The 23,342-nt window shown below is 53.5% G+C and overlaps 7 protein-coding genes across 7 annotated transcripts; 4 read left to right on the top strand and 3 right to left on the bottom strand.

Annotated features, from left to right (window-relative positions):
* Window positions 1-548: 548 nt before the first annotated feature.
* Window positions 549-5,511, top strand: BO86DRAFT_458823 (putative dynactin). The gene is made up of 3 exons (XM_025677317.1): window positions 549-1,125; window positions 1,191-4,863; window positions 4,968-5,511. Exons 1-3 carry the CDS (start codon window positions 688-690, stop codon window positions 5,408-5,410), a joined length of 4,554 nt encoding a protein of 1,517 aa, XP_025523812.1. The 5' UTR covers window positions 549-687; the 3' UTR covers window positions 5,411-5,511.
* Window positions 5,512-5,820: 309 nt separating this feature from the next.
* On the bottom strand, window positions 5,821-6,285 carry BO86DRAFT_201799 (uncharacterized protein). The gene has a single exon (XM_025666754.1). The coding sequence runs from the start codon at window positions 6,179-6,181 to the stop codon at window positions 5,918-5,920; it is 264 nt and encodes an 87-aa protein (XP_025523811.1). The 5' UTR covers window positions 6,182-6,285; the 3' UTR covers window positions 5,821-5,917.
* On the bottom strand, window positions 6,286-12,358 carry chsE (chitin synthase class Va). The gene is made up of 4 exons (XM_025666755.1): window positions 12,025-12,358; window positions 11,775-11,963; window positions 6,481-11,720; window positions 6,286-6,421 (listed from the first exon to the last, which is right to left on the bottom strand). Exons 1-4 carry the CDS (start codon window positions 12,135-12,137, stop codon window positions 6,390-6,392), a joined length of 5,574 nt encoding a protein of 1,857 aa, XP_025523810.1. The 5' UTR covers window positions 12,138-12,358; the 3' UTR covers window positions 6,286-6,389.
* Window positions 12,359-13,033, top strand: BO86DRAFT_201878 (uncharacterized protein). The gene has a single exon (XM_025666756.1). It carries the CDS (start codon window positions 12,580-12,582, stop codon window positions 12,922-12,924), a length of 345 nt encoding a protein of 114 aa, XP_025523809.1. The 5' UTR covers window positions 12,359-12,579; the 3' UTR covers window positions 12,925-13,033.
* Window positions 13,034-13,824: 791 nt separating this feature from the next.
* On the top strand, window positions 13,825-14,768 carry BO86DRAFT_201794 (uncharacterized protein). Its single transcript, XM_025666753.1, has one exon. It carries the CDS (start codon window positions 13,888-13,890, stop codon window positions 14,542-14,544), a length of 657 nt encoding a protein of 218 aa, XP_025523808.1. The 5' UTR covers window positions 13,825-13,887; the 3' UTR covers window positions 14,545-14,768.
* Window positions 14,769-15,835: 1,067 nt separating this feature from the next.
* On the top strand, window positions 15,836-21,736 carry csmB (putative chitin synthase). The gene is made up of 5 exons (XM_025672755.1): window positions 15,836-15,900; window positions 15,961-16,454; window positions 16,508-20,110; window positions 20,160-21,448; window positions 21,501-21,736. Exons 2-5 carry the CDS (start codon window positions 16,156-16,158, stop codon window positions 21,596-21,598), a joined length of 5,289 nt encoding a protein of 1,762 aa, XP_025523807.1. The 5' UTR covers window positions 15,836-15,900; window positions 15,961-16,155; the 3' UTR covers window positions 21,599-21,736.
* Window positions 21,737-21,901: 165 nt separating this feature from the next.
* BO86DRAFT_382540 (uncharacterized protein) lies at window positions 21,902-22,609 on the bottom strand (the record flags this gene model as incomplete). The annotated part of the gene is made up of 1 exon (XM_025670815.1): window positions 21,902-22,609. One exon carries the CDS (start codon window positions 22,607-22,609, stop codon window positions 21,902-21,904), a length of 708 nt encoding a protein of 235 aa, XP_025523806.1.
* Window positions 22,610-23,342: the final 733 nt, after the last annotated feature.

Raw genomic sequence — 23,342 nt, 5'->3', positions numbered from 1 at the left:
GATTTGGAGGAGAATTCCTAGGTATTTAGAAGTCCGGTGGAATTGCTGGATGAATACCAGAACAGGCAGTAACCGGTTGAGATTTGAGAAAGCAGACCTCTGGCTCTCGCCGTAGAATTGCTGGATACAGCATCTTTATATAGTAGTCGAGCCCTTGCTGTTTAGATTTCAAGTACTGTACTAGTACTAAGGCTTCATCTCAATGAGAGCGTGATGTTTGGGTTCGCCCCTCACCTTTTGGCTGAGACAGACGTGCATACATACAGTATGAAAAACAGGCAGCTCAGTCAGTGGGCCGCAAGAATGTGGCATCAGTAAGGGATGGAGAAGAGTGATGCAATGGAGATTAACTAAGTAACTTAAGTTGTTGTTGTTGTTGTTGTTGTCGGCGTCGAGCCCTAATGCGGAGGATGTCTGTGAATGCCTCAGGCTGACAGCACTACCCCTGTTGCGTCCTCAGGCCTCTCAGGCCGGCAACAATCAATCCACTCTCCGTCCCGTCAACAACAATAACGAAGTACTCCGTACTTCACTAAGTTACCATATCCATTCTCTTCCCCCTCTTCCATCCCCTCTCCCCTCCTTTCCCTCCTACTAACCCCCTCCTCCTCCTCCTCCTCCTCCAGTCAAGGCCAATTGTGCGTCTGTTCAGGGTTCCCCCTTTCCCACTCTGACGCATGCTTCAAGATGGCTGAACTAATCCCCGGCCATGTGGTCACTCTCACCGACGGTCGGCAGGCCACCGTTCGGTTTGTGGGCACGACACATTTCGCGCCTGGCGACTGGGTAGGCATTGAGCTCGACGATCCCACGGGGAAGAACGATGGCGCAGTACAAGGCGAGAGGTACTTCGACTGCGAGCCAGGATTTGGCATGTTCATTCGTCCCACTGCCGTCGACGCGATCATAGAACAACCGCCCGCACGGCCACCACCCAAACCCGCCGCTCCGAAAGCTATCACCACCGCTCAACCCACTCCGGCCCGAGGGAGAGCTCAGAGCGGCATTGCCGCCGGCCTCAAGAAGCCCAATGCGATATCAACCGCCAACACCAAACGACACAGTGCCGGTGCGGCAAGCCCGACTTCAGCGCTGCGAGGCGCCGCTCAGCGCTTGTCAACAAAGGTATTGCATGCCCCCGGCGGGGCTGGCTGGACAATCCTTAAGCTAATGGCTGGCGCTCAATATAGTCTCCTACGAAGTCTCCGACAAAGCAACTGTCGGGCTCCGGGCTTTCCTCCAATCGTTCCTCTCTTAGCAGCACTCCGCGACCCGCCGCAGCCACCCCCAAAGCTCGCCCGTCTATTAGTTCCAAGACGTCTATGCCCCCTCCACCGCTCCCATCAGCAATCAATCGCGCCTCCCGCTCCTCGATATCAACACCTGCATCCAAGACAAGAAGACCGAGTTTGCACGCTACCGCATCTGCGCCCACGGGGCTGGCGAAACGCCCCGCAGTGCGACCAACGGGCCCCAGCAGAGCGTCGGAAGATGTGGAGGGTGAAACGAGTCCTCTGTCAGAGGAGCTCGATGCTGAAATACTGGACGTCGAGGGCGACGGGGATCAGGAGGATGCGGGTCTCAGGTCTACTAGGCCTAGTCCGGGCGCCTCACGGACGGTGAGTGGCAGCCAAAAGCAGCCACAGCCTTCGTCGCAGCGTCTTTCGACCGGTGGCGCTGTATCGCGAGAACTTGATGAATTGAAGACCAAGCTTCGAGTAATGGAGAAGAAACGGGCCGACGATCGCGAAAAGCTCAAGAACCTGGAGCAATTGCAGTCGGATCGAGATAAATTCGAGAGCATCATCCAGAAGCTGCAAGCAAAATACCAACCTCAGCAACTGGAGATCAGCGAACTACGCAAGAAATTGAAGGAGTCGGAAGCTCGGTTGGAGGAAGTCGAGCGCCTTCAGGCCGAACATGACTCAATCCTGGAGATGGCTACGTTGGATCGTGAGATGGCGGAAGAAACGTCCGAGATGTTCAAGCACGAATGTGAGACACTACGACTGCGGGTTGAAGAGCTGTCACTGGAGGTCGAGGTCCTCCGGGAAGAAAACGAGGAGCTTGGACAGGCCATGACCCCCGAGGAGAAGTCAAGCCACGGCTGGTTGCAGATGGAAAAAACGAATGAGCGTCTCCGCGAGGCTCTGATCCGCCTTCGTGACATGACTCAGCAGCAGGAGGCCGAGCTGAGAGACCAAGTCAAGGAACTTCAGCAAGACCTTGAAGACTATACGGCTATCAAGTCTCAATATGAATCGACGAAAGAGAAACTCCTTGTGTCTGAGAACAATGTTGAGGATCTGAGGCAGCAGCTTGAAACCGCACTGGGCGCTGAGGAGATGATTGAAGAGCTGGCAGATAAAAACATGCGCTACCAGGAAGAGATCAATGACCTCAAGGCTGCAATCGAAGATCTGGAGGCATTGAAAGAGATTAACGATGAACTCGAATACAACCACATAGAAACAGAGAAACAGCTTCAGGAGGAAATCGATTACCGGGAGAGTCAGTACAATGAACAAAACCGGAGAATCACGCAACAGGACGAGGTCATCGAAGACCTCGAATACACCTTGGTCCGTTTTCGAGAGCTGGTCTCTACCCTGCAAGGCGACTTGGAGGACATGCGCGCATCGCAGCAAATCTCCGAAGCGGAAGCTACCGATCTCACCACGCGCTCTCGTGCCATGATGGACCTCAACCTGAAGCTTCAGGCATCCGTTTCCAAGGCGCAAACCAAGACAATCGATATCGAACTTGGTCGTATGGAGGCGGAGGAAGCCACACAGCACCTGTCAATCCTCAAATTGTATCTCCCAGAGTACTTTGACAGCGAGCGTAATGCTATCCTTGCGCTTCTCCGGTTCAAGCGTGTCAACTTCAAGGCCTCGCTGATGAACAACACTATCCGCGAAAAGGTTGCAGAGCAAGCCTCGGTGTCTACTGCAATCGAAGAGGTATTTGTGGCGAGCGAAGTAATGGAGAAGCTGCAATGGATTGCTGGTCTTTGTGATCGTTTCGTCAACTACATCAACAGCTGTTCAGCCGAGAGTTTTGGCAGCATGGCAGGCGCCCTGTTCGAGCTCGAGCCTGTGGAACGCACGCTGAACTTTTGGATTGAAGGGTTGAAAAAGAACGAAATCAACATGAAGAAGTGCGCAGTTGAGCTACAGCGGTCTATTTCTCTGCTCGCTCATCTTGCTGAGACCCTCCTGCCAACGACTTTGGAAACATTTGCGGACGAACTTTGCATGCGCTCCATGCTGGCTCAGTCTTACATCGATCACAGCGCTTCAACCATCTCGCGGTTGAGGACCCTACTGCAGTCAAAGCTTGCGGCACCGGAAGGAGGCGATGAAGAAAGCGCATTCCTCTACAACAAAATGGAAGGGATTGTGACACAAGCCCGTGGACTGAAAGTCGCTATGGGAAAGATTTACCGCTCTCTGGAAGAACTCCGCTCCAGATCCCTTGCGCTGTCACCCGATGTGGCCGGTCCATTCAAACAAGCTGAAGAAGCAGCCAAAGATCTCTCCGCATTAACCCGACAACTCGGCGAGACAATTGTCGTCATCATCATCGACGAAAGCCGAACCGAGCCTCTGACGCTGGATGAGGCGCTCAAGACGATGTCCCAAATCTCCACACTCTATGCACAGCCATCAGAAACGGGCAGCGAAAGCAGCGACGCAACCTCCCTTATCTCCAACCGGTTGCGCAGCCTGGGCGGGTTCCTCGAGGAGCTCGACTCAATCACATCCGATCTGTCGATCACGTCTGAGTTCGAGAAGCGACCGTCGCCTTGGACCATCCGCGCGGAGGAACTCAAATCCAACAAACAAAACTCCCTCGACGCGGACGAAGAGATCCGACGGCTCAAGAACGAGATCCACGAAGCCTCGACCGCCATGGGCGTCAAGGACAAGACCATCGAGGAGCAGGCCATCAAGGTCGAACTGGTCGAGTCCCGGATGCGCGACGCCAGCAAAAAGGCCTCGATGGTAAAAGACCTGGAGGCGAAGATCGAAGAGCTTCAGTCGGCACACTCGGGTCTGGAATCCACTCTGCACCAACAGCGCGCGGGCATCGAAGCCCTCGAGGCTGAACGTGACGAGCTCAAGACCCGCCTGGACAAGGTCAAGCGCATTTCCGGCACGACAGGCGCCACGACGACCGCAGAAGGCGGCGTGGTCATTGACGCCGGCCTCTCGCTCGCCACAATGCGGGAGAACGAAGCCCTCCGCGCCGAGGTCGAGAGCCTGCAGGCCGCCGTGCGCTACTTCCGCGAGGAGCACCGCCGCGCTAACATCCTCGACCCGTACTCGATCCAACGCTCAGCGGACCTGCACTCCTGGCTCGACGTGCCCCTGACGCAGAGCCACGTCTCCTCCCCACGTCGCGAGAAGATCCAGCACACCGCCTCCGAAAGCCGCGACGTCTTCACGCACCTCCTCAAACTGACCCAGGAATCGCACATCTGCGACCTGAAGTCCACCGCTCCTCCGACAACCAGCACCGCCTCCGACCCGACCAGCGCCACCACCACACGGGTCACGTGGCGCCCCAGCAAGACCAAACTCCGCTACCACGTCCTCCAGCAGCGCGAGAACTTCGAGCAGTGGGCCGACTGGCGCGACGAGATCATCAGCCACGAACGCGAACAGGACCGCGTCGCCACGGCCAAGAAGGAGCGCCTCGCGCGGCGACACCACGCCGCCACGAAGAGCTCGGTCTACGGCGCCGCGGCAGGGTTCTCCCAGGGACTCGGGCATGGCATGATGGGTCGCGCGTGGCAGATCCTGGGAGGCATGGAGCACGATGGCGCGGGCGGTCGCAAAGCCGGTGGTGGGGAGAGAGGTACAGTGGTTGGAGGGCTAGACATGGGCGTGGGGTCTTCGTTCTAGGCGTCATCGTCGCGCCCCTTCGACCTTCGACCCTCCCAAGCTTTTCTTTTTCCATAGGAAAAGAAATTCCGCCTTCTGCCTCCTGGAATAGACAGACAGACAGCGTGACCACGTTCAGTCCCAATCTCATCCCAACCAACCCAGCGGGGGAAGACCGGTGCGCAGCGTCACAGCCCAACATCCCCTTCCCGGATGAACGAGGGGTTCCAGTCTGCGTTGGACTACACTACTCCCTCCGCAACCCGCCACGCGTGTTCGACATCCTGTCTTGCAGGCCAAGTACAGCGACCAACACCCAACACACGCGCAAGGACCTTTCTCATTGGCCTCCCTCAGTCCTTTTGAGTCCCAGATCTCAATCCCATCAAGCTGGGTACGACAAGACCCCTAGCGATCAGTCAATGCGACCGCCTATCGCTTGGATGTACCACACTCCATCACGGTCACTATATGCTGAATCCCCCAGCAAATGGAAAGCCACATACCTATCAGCCACCTAAGAGAGGATTCAGGGTGCAAATGATACACTCACCCAACGCAGCGCACCCCACCCCTCAGCTGAATCTGTATATCGCAACGTATGTACATACGTACCATAATGAACATGACCCTGGCATGCATATAAGTGTGCAGCACACCTGATTCCATGTACCTATCCAACGTGAAAACCTTGTAACATACATATATATACACATAAACGAAGATCTTCTGGTTCTAGGTCTGGTCCCAATGATACTGTCAGGATAATCCGACCCCGTGATTCAGCCCATGAAATACGCGGAACCCCACGCAGGAATTGGTAACCTCAGGTTCTTATCACCTACAAAGGCCATCAATGAATCAGTTCCATGCTCCGGAGATATCACATCCTCAACACTACTAAGTAACCCCTTACTACATAATCAACTCAGTATGAGACCCCAAAAATCGCATTTAAAATTTTCGCATCAATCTATGTACGCAATGATCGTCAAAGAGGATAATAGTTGTCCACCAACCCACGAAACTCATCTAATATGGATGGGAAAATGTCTAATAAAATAGAGATAGAGGATTTGACACAGAAACAACAATGAGAAAATAGGGGAAAAAAGCTTTGTCCGCTCAAATAATACATCCTTGAGGTGCAGGAAAGGAAAGAAAGAGGCAGGAATAAAATATGCCACACATGTGGTAATGTACAAACGCCGATGCCAAGAGATAAATGGAGCGAAGCAACTCAGTGAATGCAAGATAACAACACAGTCGAGAACAAGGTGGGAACATATCATTGGCAACCATGTCAGAGGTGTCAAGAGGGTCAGGTAGACACGAAGGTTCGGATTGAGGGTCAGGCGGGAAGGGAGAAAGCGGCGGCGATGCGCGACGATGATCAATAACAAACAGTATTGACCATGGGAGGGAAATTATCGCCAAGACAGTAGTAAGGGCGTGTTTATCATGAAAGTCGAAGAAAGAATACAGCTATGCGATCTTCACCTAGAGGTGACCGGCGAGAATAGCCTCAGTAGCTGTGAAGAAGTCAGTAACCATAGATTTAACCCACAGAGGAACAAACAAGGCTGCTTACCTGAGTTGATGTAGGGACGCTTAGCATCCAACGCGACACCGAATCGTCGCTCAAGCTCCTGCTTGATGCTCTTCTTCGTAACCGTCATCAGATCCGCCGTGCGGAGGATGTCCCGGATTTCGGCCAGGATAGCATCGTCGCTAGGCAGATGAGACAGGTCTTCCATCTCCATGTCCATGTGACGACTCATAATCTCCGACTGGGCCAAGGACATCCGAGACGAGTAGCGAGGCATGCCGAATTGAGACATGGGCCGCGAGGGCGGGAATCCGTACTCAGATTGCATGGGGTGGTAGGACTTGGTGGCATAAGATATGCCAGAGACCTCGGAACGATCGTCTCGAGAAGTTTGTGCCTCCCACAGTTCGGCCTGGTACTCGTCCCACGTCTTCTTCGGAATGGAAGCCGGATCAAACTTGCCCTCATCTGAGATGACGACTTTGCGACCCTTTTCTCCAGTGATAACACGGGTGTTACCCCAGGAAAAGTCATCCATGTGCCAGAAAGAGTACAGAGGCAGAGCCAGGGAAGAGATCGGCAGACCCAGCAGGTAGATAAGCATCCATCCGAGCATTTCCCACTTGCGACGGAAGATGAAGATGAGTGCCTGGAGACCGTAGATGGCAGCGAGTAGAACAAAAGTGGTCCAAGGAATGGTGGAAGTATCGGTGACGAGGTAATAAATCAGATACGCGATATAAGCCAGGGTAACAGGCTGGATAACGGTACTGAGTAAGTCGACGAAGACAATAAAACGCATACTAAAACAGCAGAAACCACAGAGCTGCTGCAGAGGTACCAGCTCCATCAGGTTGTGGACGGTGGAGTTAATCCAACGACGACGCTGCGACAGGAACACAGCGAAGCTCTCAGGCGCGATAGTCCAGGCCTTGGCAGCGATGATATACTTGGTCTTGAATTTGGGATGGAACTTCATCAAGAGTGTGGTGAGATAACGATCTTCACCAAGATGCAGCAAGTTCTTCATGTGGAGTGTATCGACGCGAATCTCGGAGTAGGCCTCAATAACCTCTTTGCTGACGAACAGAGGCTTCCCACTCTCTGCAGAGCGAATGCGGTACATTGTGAAACAACCTGGCAGACAAGTGACTGATCCGAACAGACTCTCAAAGGCCTTGATCATGTTGTGTGAGATGTAGTATTCGTAGACTTGCATCATGGTGATGGCCGAGTGTTTGGCGTTAGACAAAGCAGTTTCACCGCAAAGACCGATGATTTGAGTATCAGCCAACAGTGTAGAGACGAAGCGCGTTGCTGCATCCGGAGCGACGACGGTATCGGCATCGACCTGTAAGATAAATTCATAGAAGGTAGGGTTCACACCGATGATATTGCGGATTTGGTGATACATTTCCAGCTCCATCGGGCTCATGGCCATGTTGTAGTGTACGCGGTTCAAGAATCGCATGAGTACCATCTGAGAATCACGCTTTCCACGGTTACCAGGGCGAGCCACCTCGGAAGGCTTTCCAACCTTGACAACGACCAGGAAGGGGACAATGTGGCCTTGAACCTCGTAGAGACCCGAATAGATCTTGCCCATATTGTGCTGCTTCTGTCCTTCGCCCAAACTTTCAAAACTGAGAGGCTCGGGATCGACGGATTCTGGAACTCCTAGGATATCCAAGACAATCCTTGGGGTAGGGCGATCGTTACCTTGTCCGATGATCATACCATCGCAGATGACAACAAGGAGTTTCCGCTTGTCATCATAACGCATGCGAGCCATGGAATCAATGGCACGGCGCAGCGAGTCTTCGTCTTCCGTGTAGGCTGGAACTTGACAGATGATGAATTTATCAAGATTCTCCGGGAGATTCTTCCTTGTGAACTGCAGGGCAGCCAGGAACTTGAAAACCACGACCGAAACAATGAAGATGGAGATTGCCAGAATGAAGTACCGTGCAAACAGACATTGAGCCGAGTTACGTGTATCGACATGACCCACGAAAAAGAGGTTGTCCAAGCACAGCTGCATACGCTGGCGCATAACGTCGGTAATTTTCAGGTTCTCCCAATACTTTGTCAAATCTCGACCTGGAAGATCCTGGAAGAGAGAAACGACCAAAGTACTCATGAAATCGCGGTTCACATCGGAAGGGACCGTCTTGCCCTCTGGGGCTTCCACTCTCCGACCTCCCGCAACGTACGTCGTCAAATCATAGACCTTGCCGTTGATACTTCCGATGTACTGTGACTTTTCACCAAGGGTCTTGATGTACTCTGGTGTGTAACCGACCCAACCTTTGAAATAATTCGATCTGAGTGAAATCATTTGCTCCTGGAACCAATCCGGTCGGTAGTCGTTGGTGAAATAGCGGAAGTCGTGATACTGCATGTTGGTATCGGTGGAACTGACAGTGGTGGCAGAGCCTGAGACGTTGGTCGCTGAGTAGTCCAAAAGCACTGTAGGGTCCACTTCTCCTGTCGTGCCAGGACACAAAGCCGACACCTGCACGGGGAACAGACCGGTGGCATCCGTGCCTGCGTATTTCTTGAGAGCCGTTTCGGGCACGATATCGGGGTAGTGCGCGGGCATGAACTTGCCCAAATTGAAAACCACACCCCGAACTGCGACGAAAGAGCTGTGTCCATCTTTGCCATTGTGCGAAGACAGCTCAGCGGACGAGTAAACATGCTGTGTGGGACAAATCAAGGACGGAAAGACGACAATGAAGAAGATGGCGACGAGACAGCAGAACCAGATAATCAGGTTGATCGCAAGCTTTTCACGCCAGGCAATTCGCACATCCTTGCGCTTCATACGACCGAGGAGTTTGATGGTGAAGTCAGGGATGTACCACGTTAGCAGATACACTAGGAACATCCACCTTTTGCGACTACCAGACACAGGTATATCTTCAATCTCCTCCATGTTTTTGTCGTTGCCCTTTTCCAGCATCTGCTCACGGGTATCCAGATTCCGGAACATGTCCCCGGAGTTGAAGGCAGAAGCACCAGCCTCGGAACGTCCATCGAGATCACGACTACCAAAATACCCTTGCTTCCCTTCCTCGCCGTAAATAAAACCACCTGGCGACTGGTCCGCTGGACCAAGGAGTCGGACTTTGGAATCATGGTAGTTCGCGGTCTGCGGGTGAAGCAGACCGTCCCCACCTTCGTCGGAGCCTTCACCCGCAGCGTAGACGGGGACCACGCGCTCGCCAACCTTTGCAAGGTCCGCCCAGCAACGTTCACTAAGGAAGACACCTGTGCTGCCGACCCGGGCTTCATTCCCCGGCCATCGCTTCTCATCAAGGACAACCTCAGCCTTCTCCTTGTCACTCCCCACCACAACATTCCCAATCTCAGCCAAACCCAGGAACTCAGCGAATGGAAGAAAGACACTGAAGTCTGCGTTCCTCAGTCGCTGGCTGATTTCTGTGATGCCGAATGTCTGCACCTGCGCGCGAACACATTTGCTGTCGAATTGATTGGCGATACGTCGATCATTGGGCTTCAGACAGAAAACGAAGTAAGGGTTCAGGTTGGGGGAGCTCAGACATTTATTGACGATGTCCAACGAAGAGAGGAACTGTCCGGCAGCACCCTGAATGCCACTGGCGATCATGGCACTCTTGCGTCTTCCGGAACTCCTCGACGTACTGTCAGCCTGGCTCTCAATCTCATCCCTGTCCTCGATAGGCGGCGGTGCATCGAACATGGGACGGGAAGACGGGCCATTTTTACGCCTGGCCATGCTGGGCATGCGCAGCGGCTTCGAGCTAACTTGCGCTTGTACAATGGCAGTCTTCTCTTGGGGATGCGTAACCGTGTGTAGAGCCTCCTGGCCAAACAGATCTCTCACAAAGTCGCTGTTCGTGGACTTCATGAGGTTCATCAAATCTCCGGAGATCATGTCACCGTTCTCCTCCAGAAGACCATGAACAGGGTATTCGACTTCGCCAGCAAAGTGCTTCACCGTGAACGAAGTGCGTGCATGCTGTGAGACCACACCCGTGGCTTGGCCAGCGGAACCCACGGTGATGGCGGGGTTCTTGTTTTCAAAACGTCTTCTGACCGATTCGAGGAATTGGGAGTCTGTCCTTCCACGCCTAGTCTGGTCATCGAGGATACTCAACAAACCGTTGGCGGGTTTCAACAGCCCTCGCACGGTATCAACGTTATCGAAATAGCTCGTCGCTGGCACGGAGACCTCTTCCCGTTCCAACATATCGGCCTTCCGGTCGAAGAAAGATTGCAAGCAGAAATTGTACAGGGACTCCGTCGCCGCATTGCTCAGTAGCTGGTCCAACGTGGAGCCGGTTGCGCTGACTTGAGAGAAACCAGGAAAGTCGACGACCGAGACGGTATTAGCCACACTGTCCTCGGCGGCACAAATCTTCTGGTTAATGGTCTCAATCACATATGCCACCAGAAGAGAGTACAGGGTTCTGGCCAAATCATCCGCATTCTGCCGTGCCCCCTTGGGATCCAACATCACCGTGACGCGCTCCCGACGGATGGTCTTAGTCTTGTAGCCAAAACTGGTCTCGAGTTGTTCCACACCCAAGCCCAGGAATGCCGCAATGATGGACAAAACATCCTTGTTTCTGACGACGGTGACCTTCTCGCCACCCTCGTGAGAGTATCCGCCAGATTCTTCCGCGCCGGTCGTCGTGGCCTGCCCGCTCACGAAATCAAGCTGTCCCAGATGAAGGATCGTCGCCAACATCTGACACAGTTCCGCGATTTCACTGCGGGGGAACTCCAATTTCCTCAATGCAGTCTTGAAGTGCTGGAATCCATCGGCGTCGTTGATGCCCACCTTGAGCTGGGTGGGATGACCCAGATATCTCCATCGCTTGTGACCGATTGAGGCGGAAGATAGCTTGCCGGCCGCAGTCGAGACGTGGATCGAATTGTCAAACCCTAGATGGGTCTTCTCGGCAGCACTCGTTCCAGCAAGGAGATAGTAAAGGACGTGAAAGCTTCGTTCGCCCGTAGGAACGGAAGCAATGCGACTGCGCTCAAGTCTGTGGTCGATAATCTTACCACCGATTAGGGTGGGGTTCACTGATGAGGAACCATCGTACTGGAGTTCCAAGAAAAGCCCAGCTTTGGATGCAGTCGGCGTAGTCAGGGACTTGGTTGTCGTGAGGGTGTCGAAAACGAAAGCAGCGTATGATAGCTTCGAGGATAGAGGGGTGGAGGAGAACGAGAGGAAGGCCGAAACGATGTGAGAACGAAGGGTGGTCTTTCCGGAGCCACTCTCGCCACTGCGTGATCTAGTCAGCTTTCGTCCCAACTGTGACGACCACTAGTGGGCTTACAGGAAAACAATGGCTTGGTTCTCTCCCCGTGCACCGAGACGAGTGAATGCCCGCCTGGCAAGGTCCTCCGCCTCTCCCATAGCACTGCCCTCTTTGTCGCCATCGGGACCTTTGGCAGACGATGTATATGTGTTGAGACTAATCAAAGCTTGCGACGACAAGCGAGCGGTTGGTAGCCCGACATGGAAGCTATAGTGTCTCACCGTTAGCGACTTGCATTTCTTTGAGGAGCTCACACGGGCTTGGTTACCGGCTGGCCAAGTGTGCAGTCAGATGTGTGTCAGACTGCAGATGTGAAGGTAACGAGGGTAGTGAGGACTGTGCATGAGACGGGGCGTGTCCCGCGGTGGTATGTGCAACCATGTTCACGGTGTTTATGGCCTCAAGACCCAGGTCGTGGGTCAGGCCGACGGATGCTGAAGCTGATCAGAAAAGCGACCTCGAAGGTATCTTAGAGGTGAGAGCAGTTGGATCAATGTCGAATTTAGTGGAATCCTTTCTATGCTCGGCCGAAGTAGCACGCGTGTTGTTATTCCGGGCTCAGGAATGTTGCGATTACCTCGAATGGACAATGCTTGATAGTCAGTCAAAATAAGATAGGTACATTTCCTGCACTGATCATAGCAATTTGCAGGGAAGGATAAATTGAATGATGCCTCAAAGCTTTAAGGTCGAGAGAAGCGACTGGAGCAGCCCGCAGACTTCGGGGGGTAGATGGGAGGGGGGCGCAAGTTGGTTCGAAGCGATTGTAAATGGCGGGCGCCAAGTGAGATGAAGCGAACGTCGATGAGGGGGGGGGGGGGAAATGGGAAGGAGATTAAGATTAGGATTATCAGATGCCAAACACAATCACAACAACCACAAAAACGGCGAAGGAGCAACAGCGAGATGGAAAAATCGAAGGAGAAAGAGGAAGAAGCAACACCAGTTAACAACGGGTAGCTTTTTCTGGGGACGGACGGACAGACAGACAGACAAGACAAGACAAGAACAAACGCATCGGACAATGTTGATAAAGGGAATCCACTCCTGGTCCAGTCTGGTAAGTATATTACCGTATGGGGTAAGTCCGTATGGATGGATCTTTTTATGGGCAGCGGGGGGAAAAAGGGAAGAAAAGAAACAGAGAGAAAAAAAGAGGGGACTTTAATTTTGAAAGTTACTAGTAAAATGGTAAAGGGCCAAGGGTTACGTATTTTTCATTCACCAATCCTCACAGTTCTTCTTTTATCTTCACTAATTGCCGGGCAACCTGCTCTTACGGTAGTAGTCTACGGAGTACAGTACAGTACATATTAGCAGCAGCCTTTTCTTCGGCCATTACGAGGACTAGAGCATAAAATCCCATCCTATGCTGCGAGGGGAGAATTATTTTTGGAGGCTGCATCCTGCACCTGACAGCCGAGGGCCCGCGGATCCGAATCCAGGTGGACTGGGTGGTGGAGGGCTGTACAGAAACCGGTTGGGCGAAGCTTCCCTGGGAATGGAATGGTCTGGTCTCTCTGGCTCAGGCTCGACTGGCTGACTGGCTGACTTCTGGTTAGGGTCGGGGGGGCCGGGCCCTGAGGTACCAATCGTTTCGATTTCAATCAATAAACACTTGTCCGTCCATCATTACCATTGGTCTTGTCTTTTTGTTTTCCCGCGAGGTCTCAGATAGAATACCTCTGACCTCTTCGCTCTGCTGCTCTCCTGCCCGCCCCCCTTCGAGTCAGAATTAGAATCATCAGCTGAGAATGTGAGACGAGAGCTGCCCGTCCAACGCTGGCGCAACAGAAACAATCCCATGTCAATCATTCAGCGCCACCCGCGCAGGGTCGAAAAGGGGGGAGGGGAGGGGGGGCTCCAACTTCCCTGACTGATGCAGTCGCCAGTCAGGGCGGGCTCGGCGACGCGCGGATTCTTCCACGCATCGTATACGATGTGGACGGTGGACGGTGAACGGGGTGGTAGAGACAGTGGGCGCAATAAACCCATGCGGCATGCAGAGAGCAGACGTGCAGTCATGATGATGATGGAGACTCGGGAGGCGGACAGGATCTGATATGGAGATCCTCCAGAAAGAGAGACATTTGAGATCATAAGTAGTCAGACTCGATCCAGTCTGACGGTGATGCCAAGTTTGGAGCACCACATTTGGTGCCGTCTGTGGTTGGTGATCAGGATCATCCGGGAGACCCTGAGCAGTTTAGCAGTGCAATCCAACCCAAAAGGAAGAATTCGGGTGGAGTGGAGCGATCATTCGATCTTATTGCCCAATCCAGCCAAGCGTGAAACTAGGGGTGTTTTTGTGACCAACAGCATTGACGAGAAAAAAAAGTGGGAATCTTTTTTTCTTCTTCTCTTTTGCCCGGACCCACGAAGTTGGGGGAAAGGGAAGCCCCCTTTCGTTTCTTGTTTTTTTTCTTCCCTCTCCAACAAAGAGAGACAGGGTTCATTAGTCAGCCGTGCACCCTTTCCTCCCTCTTTTGCCCCCCCTCTTTGTAGAGCGTCTGTACGGAGTACCCCGACGACACTAACTTCTGCAGCAGTAATCTACAGCAATTTATTGATATTGATGGGCAGGAGGCAAATCATGCGAGGTGGCCAGCAAAGCGACATTGATATTACCGTAGTACCCCGTATCATTACAGCATCCGAGTCAGGCTTAACTTTCTTACACGTATCACCATGGTTTGGACACCTTGCCCGTGTAGTAGTCAGGCTGAGAGGTGTGGGGTGGGTATCTTGCAGTCTGGTAACACACGAACAGACTCAGCACAGCATTTAGTGAGCAGGCATGGATGGAAGTGTCCTGCAATGACAAAAATAAAAATCTATCCCCGGCCGCAGCCAATCCGGGATGAACTGGATGCAAGACTGTCTCTGAACAGCATATGACAGCTACCCCTCCATGCTGGAAGGAAATCCAGAAATAGCAGAGCGGCGAGACTGCTAGTCAAAGGGTGGCAAGACAAGGGCAGCCACCTTAATTGGCCTCCTGGCTGAGACAACAACAGTTGTTGTTGAAGAGGTGTGAGACAACAACTCAGTTTTGTTGCCAATTATAGGGTTACCCTCCAGGGTCTAAAGCCATGGATCAATTCTACTCCGCCTCACCGATTGGCTGCAGCCAAAGTACGTTAAGCACGCCACATGACATTGGTCGAGCCTCGCTTGAAGAAAACTCGGAAAAGATAGAGGAAGTGAAAGAGATAGAATACACACACATTGCACCTAGTTTTTTATTATCTCCCGGTGAAGAGAGCGATGGAGTCAGAGACACAATTAGGGGAGAAGGGGGGGGGCAAGGGAGGTCACTAGTCGACTGCCCATTTGACCACCATTCTACCACCTGAGTAAGGTCTCCTGGCCCGAATACGGAGACTACGTTGACTACCCATGGATAGTTCTGCTGCTTAGTATCTGTCTCCTGCACTTGACCGCTTAAAGTTAGCTAGTTTGAGTGGCTAGTAACTGAGTACCTGATAGTCTCTCCCGGTTATTGCAAAAATACTTCTATCATTCCATGACAACGTTGAAACCCAAACTGCGCCCGCAGGTTGGCGGGTATCTGCTGGAAGCTAGTGGGCAACTGGTAAACTGGTAATGTGCAGACAGGGGCCGTACTAGTTTCGGCGGTAAGCGGTAATCCGTAATCCGTAATCGGTAATCTACCCCCAAAGTCCCAGTAATTTTCAGCCCGCTCCGACCCATACTTACCCATACCTGACTATCCCGATCGAGCTAAGCTCTGACTGGTAACTGAGAGTAGAGAGTATTGGTGGTAGTATTTGGTACAAACAACATTCGATCAATTCGCTCCTCTGCTGCTGCTGCTGCTGCTGCTGCTGCTTTCTTTCCTGCGCTGTTGCTGTGCATCTCCATCTTCATCTTGGCTTTTGTTCCCTCCATTGCTGCTTGTCCTGCATTGTTTAATTCCTTTTTTCTGCGGTTCTTCATCTCTGTCGCTATCCTATCTCCTCATCTCCCTCTAGTCTTTCGCTTTCTCGAGCTATTCCCCCCCCTCTCGAGCAATCTAATCTTAATCGATCGATCCTCCAACATTCGCTACCGACTACCGTCCCTGACACTCGCTCAGAAGACATTCACCTGATACATACTCGAGACTTGATAGACTATTTTGGTCGGGCTTTTCGATATTCACACAACGAAACACGGTTTTATTCTAACCAACAAGCTACAGCCATACAACCACCAAGACATGCTCATGGCTTGATCGCCCGCCTTCGAATCAGCCAACCCAAGACCCATGCTATAACCAGCCACCCAGCCTATACATTTATTTATTGGACACTGGATCGGGCTTCTTGGGCAACTTCTTTATTGCAAAGTATTTTGACTTGACTGTTGTCAGCTGCTGTGAACAGGAACAACAACCATGTCCACTCGCTTTTCCGTTTACTCGGGCCATTCCGCTGGCCTGTCGACCTCGCGGCCAGGTGCACACTCGCCGAGCCCTGTAACAACAACCACACTTCTGAATGCGCTGCATGCCTACTACAACTCGGCTCAAGCATATCAACTCGACGCAGCAACCAGCCTGGTGGTAAATACCTGGGTTACTGCCTCGCGGGCCACCTCAAACGGTCAGGATGGAGGCACGATAGACCGTGAGATCGCGCTCCGGGCCTGGGAGCATGCGCGCCGACGAGCGGAGGACGGCTGCATTGTGCTCTGGTATGCAAGATCCTGCTGTGCACAAATTTTCTCAGTCTACTAACCTGCAACAGCTCCGCACACCAGTCGACCCCTTCCATATTGGAGCCATTCCTGGCAGCCCTGCCACTTTCGACCCCGAGTGTCACCTTCACCGCGCTGACAGCTCTTCGACCCTTCGTCTCCGCCGTCACGTCCTTCAACCCTTCTTATTCCCTTTACTCTGCTCTTGCTACTCGCTACTCCTTTAATCTGAAAGGGGACATTGTAGGATTGACGTTGTCGCTGTCAACATCCGGGATCAATGTACGCAAGGGACTTCTTGACATTGCCCCGGAGCCGGGCTTTCGTGCGTTTGACGTCTTCTACTACCTCCTAGCCTCCGTGTCCACCCCCGCCGAGCGCGAATTCCTAAACCTGAAGGACGCATCGGAGTATTCTCTGCTAAACAAGTCCGGAACCTACACCCCACCCTCCTATATCCCGACCGCGGACGATGCCGCTGCAGCAGAGGATTTCCGGGCCGCGCTCAAGGCCATCGGCATCAAGGGAGCCTCTTTGCGTGGCCTACTGGCTACACTGGCCGGATTGCTGAAGTTGGGCGATGCGGCCGGGTTGCTCGTCGATCAGGAGGTCCTAGAGGAGGCATGTGAGGAGGTCGGCGGCCTCCTAGGGATCGACCCGGAAATTCTAGCCCGCAAGTGCTCGACCGATGAACGGGAGGTGCTTATTGCTGGAATATACGAAGCCCTCGTCGATTGGGTCATTGGCAAAGCGAACGAGGCCATTTCGAGCGAGCTCCAAGCGATGCTGGAAAGTAGCCCCAGTATGAGCGGTGGTTCCGGCCCTGGAGGTCAATGGACTGACGACGATACTGTTGCCATCACGGTGGTGGACATTCCTCGACCCGCCCTGGGCAAAGCATTGGCAATGAGAGAAGTCTTCGACGATAGCATTGGTATCAATGCGGAAATGAAGGAGGACGGCGTCAGCGTTCCTGCGGTTGGACATGCAGTTTCCAACGACGTGAACGCGGCAGTCGCACAGGTCGAGCCCGACCTTGGCATTACCACCGGAAATGCCTGGCGAGAACGTGAATACGAAATCGCGCGGCGACAGGAGGTACTCGAGAAAGTCGGCTTCGAGGTGGAAGGGGACTCTTTCCTCCGACGCCTTATACTGCCTGTCGAGAGTGAAGGTATCACGGTTGGCCAAAAGGGCCGCTTCGATCTCATCAACACTCTGGGAAGTAGCAGAGTGTGGCATCACATCTCTTTGCACCCAACGGACGAGCTTCCCCAGAATCTCAACCCCACCCTTCCGGCTGCCGGCTGGTCGGCGGCGGCAGTCTCCCGTCAATTGCGCGAATGGCGGTTTGCTGAATGGGCCAACAGACGACTCAAACATCTCGATTTCACCGCGGATTTCGATGTGGACGAGTTCGTGAGCCGTTACCACCGACTTGGCTGCGCCGACGGCAGAGAGGGGGTTGAAAGCTGGTTGATGGAAAGAGGATGGACCAATGGCGACGCGTTCGTCGGTCACCAGCGTATCTGGATGCGAGAGAGCGCTTGGTGGGAGGCTGAAACGATGCTCGATCTCAAACCGGACGAGTCGCCGCCAGTGAACCCATTTATCTACGGCAGCACTATGCTTGATCCGCATTACGCCGGAACTCCCGTCGTAGAATCGACTAGCCTTCTTGGAAGCCGGGATGACCTGCTTCAAAGACAAAGTACTCTCGTGCCCAGTGTTCATGGCGGCCTGGCCAAGTCTATTGCGCCCAGTGTCCCCAACACTCTTCACATGAGTGGAGGCGACTACGGCCTCGGCAGCAAAGGTGATACGAGGAAATGGGACGAGGATTATGCCCGGTACGAAGGCGAGCTTGATCCGGAGTTTGGCGACGGCAAGCACATCGAGAAGAAGCCCATCACCAAGGTGCGACGTGCCTGGGTCGCCTTTGTGTGGGCGTTGACCTTTTGGATCCCCTCTTTCGCCCTCCGCTGGTTTGGTCGCATGAAACGTCCTGACGTCCGAATGGCCTGGAGAGAGAAGTTCGTTCTCGTTTTCCTAATTTTGCTGTTCAACGGCATTGTCTGCTTCTATATCATCGCTTTCGGCGACCTTCTGTGTCCGAACAAGAACAAAGTCTGGAACGAAAAGGAGCTCAGTTGGCATGTAGGCAACAATGACTTCTACGTCAGTGTCCATGGAAACGTATACGACATCAGCAAGTTCTGGCGTAAACAGCACAGTGACAGCAGTATCGAGACGACCACCACCAACATGAAGCCTTTCGCCGGAGAGATCCTGGATCCGTACTTCCCTCCTCCGCTGACTCGTTTCTGCGGTCACTTTGTCACGGAACAGTCAATTCAAATGCAATACAACGACACCAGCGCCATTGAATACCCCAATGCGGAACACAAGTGCGGTCCCTATAACACTCCAAGCACGACCACGGCGCTACACAACATCACTTGGTACGAGGATATCTTCCTGCCCAAGATGAAAGGGTACTACAAGGGGCCTCTTGTTTGGACCAGGAAGAAGGTCAAGGAGGAGGCTGACTCAAGTTCGCGGTACTGGGTCATTGTCAATGAGAAGATTTATGATCTGACGGATTATTTCTACACGGCGGATTTGTTCGATGACAGCAACGGTTATGACTATCTTCCTAGCAGCGTGACCACGCTTTTCAAGAACTATGCCGGTGAAGACGTCACGTCGAAGTGGGGAAACAGCACGGATTTCCGCAATGCCCAGACATGTCTAGACTACGTTTTCTACAAGGGCAAAGTCGACTTCCGCAACAGCCCGAGGTGTACGGTCAACAACTGGATCTTGCTGGCATTCACGGTGATGATCTGTGCTGTGATTGTTGTCAAGTTCCTTGCCGCTCTGCAGTTCGGTACCAAGCGTCGGCCTGCTCCGCAAGACAAGTTCGTTATCTGCATGGTCCCTGCGTACACTGAGGGTGAGGATGCGCTGCGCCAAGGTCTGGACTCGCTTACTGCCCTCGAATATGATAACAAGCGGAAGCTCATTTTCGTGATCTGTGACGGTATGATTGTCGGTGGTGGTAATGACCGGCCAACTCCCAAGATCGTGCTGGATATCCTTGGCGTGGATCCCAAGATCGATCCTCCTGCGTTACCCTGCAAGGCCATCGGACAAGGAAACGAGCAACTGAACTACGGAAAGGTATACTCTGGTCTCTACGAATATGAAGGCAATGTGGTTCCGTACATCGTTGTGGTGAAGGTCGGTAAGGAGTCGGAGCAGAGCAAGCCCAAGCCTGGAAACCGTGGCAAGCGTGACTCGCAGATTCTCTTGATGCAGTTCCTGAACCGCGTTCACCATCGCTCCCCCATGACGCCGCTTGAGCTTGAGATCTTCCATCAGATCAATAACGTGATTGGCGTTGACCCCGAGCTGTACGAATACTGCCTGATGGTGGACGCCGATACTAGTGTTCGGGAAGATTCCCTGAATCGACTTGTCGCTGCATGTGCCAATGATGCGCGGATTGCCGGTATTTGTGGCGAGACCAGTCTTCAGAACGAGGAGCGGAGTTGGTGGACGATGATTCAGGTCTACGAGTACTATATTTCTCATCATTTGGCGAAGGCATTCGAATCGCTGTTCGGCACCGTCACCTGTCTTCCGGGATGGTAAGTTCGCTGATACGAGAGTGTTTGGTGCGTTACTAACAGGCTTTAGTTTCTGCATGTATCGCTTGCGCACCGCCGACAAGGGTCGCCCCCTCATCATCTCCGATCAGGTCATCGTCGAATATGCTGACCCTGAAGTGGACACCCTTCACAAGAAGAACCTTTTGTCTCTGGGAGAGGATCGTTTCCTGACCACGCTCATGACGAAGCATTTCCCTCACATGTCCTACAAGTTCATCCCCGATGCCTACGCCAGTACGGCCGCGCCCGAAACATGGTCCGTCCTGCTTTCGCAGAGACGTCGTTGGATCAACTCCACCATCCACAACCTGGTTGAGGTTGCGGCCTTGAAGGATATGTGTGGCTTCTGTTTGTTCAGCATGCGGTTCGTCGTCCTGGTTGATCTTATCGGAACGCTCATTCTTCCGGCTACGTGTGTCTACCTGGGATACCTCTTGTATCTGGTTGGCAGTGGCACGGGCCAGTTCCCGATCATCTCGATCATTATCTTGGCGGGTGTGTACGGTCTGCAGGCGATTATCTTCCTTCTCAAGCGCCAGTGGCAACACATTGGATGGATGATCATCTATCTGTGTGCGTACCCGGTCTACAACTTCGTTCTGCCGCTGTACTCTTTCTGGAAACAGGATGATTTCAGTTGGGGTAACACGCGTGTCGTTATCGGTGAGAAGGGCGACAAGAAGGTCGTGGCGGTGGAGGAAGACAAATTCGACCCGCGCAGCATTCCGCTGCAGCGCTGGGACGACTATGCGCTGGCCAACAACCTTCCCGGCCGTCGCGGTGACTTTGGCATGAGCCAGGAGAAGCTGTACTCAGGACGTTTTGGCGACGAGATGGCGATGGAGATGGACGACATGCACTCGCAGTATTCGTCGGTCAAGCCTGCGTCGACGATCCTGACGGGCTTCCCCGGGCAGGGCCGCCACAGCAGCCCTTACATGCCGCCCCAGTCGCCGGCCCCTTTCCTCAACACGCCGGGCAACCGCCAATCGCATCTGTCTAGTTTCACGAGGTACACGGACAACCCTCACCAGAGCAGCCACAACGTGTCGCGCCACATGTCGATGGGCAACTTGAGCCAGTTCCAGGACAGCGGCATGGCGACGAACCGCCACAGTGTGGGATTGATGCAGAGCACGGAGAACCTGCTCGGCGGGCCGCGACCCAACTCGCGCAGTCCGGTGGGGGGTTACTCCTCTCGACCGGTGAGCGCGTTCGATTTCCGCGGGGGCAGCGGGCCGGACGAGGCGTCGATCACGGAAGCGATCCGCAGCTGCTTGGCCGAAGTGGATTTGGACACGGTGACGAAAAAGCAGGGTGAGTGATTGCCTAGGTGCCTAAAGGTCGTTTCGACTACTAACGTGGACAGTGCGCGCATTGGTTGAGCAACGATTGCAAACGACGTTGATGGGCGACAAACGGGCCTTCCTGGACAAACAGATTGACCACGAGCTGGCCAATATGTAGTGAGCCGTCGGGGTCTGGTTCAGTCGCGGGTTACTTGTATTTTTGCCATTTGCTTCAACACATACATAGTATTTTCGGGCATGCACGGTGTTGGCGTGATTATTATAGCGATTAATGGATGATTGGTGCATACCGGTTGACAACGTAGGACATGTTGATGCATGCGTGGAGGTAGTGTACCTGCATTGCGTCTGCATCGATACTGCATAGATATAATAGACCAACCGGCCACATCCCGCAAACATCAATCGTGCAATCGATTGACACAAGTCCAAGCAAACCAAACCACGCCCAGAATAAGAATCACCACCACCGAAACCACCCACTCCTCCGCTTCCCCTGACTCTCTTCGTCATCACCATTATCGCCCTCATCATCCTCCTCCCCCTCTCCAGTTCTAGTATCATTTCTCCTCACCTTCCCATTCCCAACCCCATTCCCAGCCCCATTCACAAGCCTAGGTTCCCCCTCATCCTGATCCCCCTCCCCAACCCCATCCCCATGATAAAGATCACCCCCCTCCCTATCCCCATATCCCCGCTGATGATGATGATTCCGCGGACCCTCAACCAACCGCAGCGTCTCCTCCACCACCAACAGCTCCCGCTCAATCACCTCCGCCCAGTTCTGCACGTCGCCGATCTCCTTCAGGGCGTCGCGCGCCGCGTCCGCCGTCTTGGTGAGCTGGGCGTTCTGCGCGGCCAGCGCGGCCGTCGCCCCCGCCAGCGCGTGCTCCTGGCGCTCGAGGGCGGATGCGTTATCGTGCAGGATCCGGGCGCGCTCGCGCAGCTGCGTCTCGTGCGTTTGGGCTGTGCTGCGCAGCGTGGCGGTGAATGCGGTGCGGGCTTCTGTTGCTTCTGTTGTTGTTGTTGTTGTTGAGGGGCGGGGCTGGGGGGGTTGGGGGGTTTGGGGGGAGGTGCTGGTGGGAGGGGGGTCTGCGGGTGCGGGTGCGGGTGCGGGTGCGGGGGTTGTATTTGTGGTGGTCAATGTGGCTGTGGGGTGGTCGGGCATTTTGGGTTTGTCTGTTCTGTGGAGGTAACTTAGGGTGAGGATGGTCTGTAGTGTGGTTGGTAGTGTGGTTGGCTTTGATGATGTTGTAAGGGAGAGGAGATGGGAGGTTGAATATAGCGTAGCGCTGCTGGGGAGGAGGTATGGGGGTATATCCTTGTCAGATGCATGTGATTTATAACTTACTACTCGAGGTAGGGTGCTCCGGTGTAGGTACTGTACAGTTGTACTCATCGTTCTTCAGCTTAACATATGTTGTCAACTGAGGACTATACTGCTTTGCTATACTGCTTGCATATAACCACTCGGGTAGTTCCACCGGATTGCTTGTTTTTGGGGTCATGAATTCATGATTCGAACCATGGACAGGAACCACCCGCCCCGCGCCGCCCCGCCTGCCTTCCTTGCCTTTACCTTCTCTATCTACATTCTACGGAGTACACAGCAGGCACCCATCCCCATCCCCATCCCCATCCCCATCCACCGAGTCTCCACGATATCCTGCACCTGCACCTCGATCGTTGTATCAAAAACCCACAGGATTCCTAGCGCCGGTTTTCAGCCCCCAATCCACTTTCTAGTCTATACCTAGACTACTCCGTAAGGTAGTTCCCATGGCCAGAGATATCGGAAGTACCCGGCCTTAAGCATAAACTCCGACCACCAACCACCCCATACACAACCGTATACTTATACACCCCTCCCTCCTCTCCCCTCCCCCCTTATCCCCCCTTAT

This window comes from Aspergillus japonicus (genome assembly GCF_003184785.1).
Source record: "Aspergillus japonicus CBS 114.51 unplaced genomic scaffold BO86scaffold_65, whole genome shotgun sequence".
Classification (NCBI taxonomy): domain Eukaryota; kingdom Fungi; phylum Ascomycota; class Eurotiomycetes; order Eurotiales; family Aspergillaceae; genus Aspergillus; species Aspergillus japonicus.
This window is presented reverse-complemented; position numbering and strand designations above follow the sequence as displayed.

What these genes read in the sequence shown, in the direction of transcription:
- csmB (XM_025672755.1), top strand. Translation starts at nt 16,156, where the DNA reads ATGTCCACTCGCTTTTCCGTTTACTCGGGCCATTCCGCTGGCCTGTCG. An exon ending in GACGGCTGCATTGTGCTCTG is followed by an intron (nt 16,455 to 16,507) that starts GTATGCAAGATC and finishes AACCTGCAACAG; the next exon opens with CTCCGCACACCAGTCGACCC. An exon ending in CACGGTGACGAAAAAGCAGG is followed by an intron (nt 21,449 to 21,500) that starts GTGAGTGATTGC and finishes TAACGTGGACAG; the next exon opens with TGCGCGCATTGGTTGAGCAA.
- BO86DRAFT_201799 (XM_025666754.1), bottom strand. Translation starts at nt 6,181, where the DNA reads ATGATATGTTCCCACCTTGTTCTCGACTGTGTTGTTATCTTGCATTCA.
- BO86DRAFT_201794 (XM_025666753.1), top strand. Translation starts at nt 13,888, where the DNA reads ATGCCAAGTTTGGAGCACCACATTTGGTGCCGTCTGTGGTTGGTGATC.
- BO86DRAFT_201878 (XM_025666756.1), top strand. Translation starts at nt 12,580, where the DNA reads ATGGGAAGGAGATTAAGATTAGGATTATCAGATGCCAAACACAATCAC.
- BO86DRAFT_458823 (XM_025677317.1), top strand. Translation starts at nt 688, where the DNA reads ATGGCTGAACTAATCCCCGGCCATGTGGTCACTCTCACCGACGGTCGG. An exon ending in CTCAGCGCTTGTCAACAAAG is followed by an intron (nt 1,126 to 1,190) that starts GTATTGCATGCC and finishes CGCTCAATATAG; the next exon opens with TCTCCTACGAAGTCTCCGAC. An exon ending in AGCCGGTGGTGGGGAGAGAG is followed by an intron (nt 4,864 to 4,967) that starts GTACAGTGGTTG and finishes CTTTTTCCATAG; the next exon opens with GAAAAGAAATTCCGCCTTCT.
- chsE (XM_025666755.1), bottom strand. Translation starts at nt 12,137, where the DNA reads ATGGTTGCACATACCACCGCGGGACACGCCCCGTCTCATGCACAGTCC. An exon ending in ACTGCACACTTGGCCAGCCG is followed by an intron (nt 11,964 to 12,024) that starts GTAACCAAGCCC and finishes GAGACACTATAG; the next exon opens with CTTCCATGTCGGGCTACCAA. An exon ending in GCGTCCCTACATCAACTCAG is followed by an intron (nt 6,422 to 6,480) that starts GTAAGCAGCCTT and finishes ACTTCTTCACAG; the next exon opens with CTACTGAGGCTATTCTCGCC.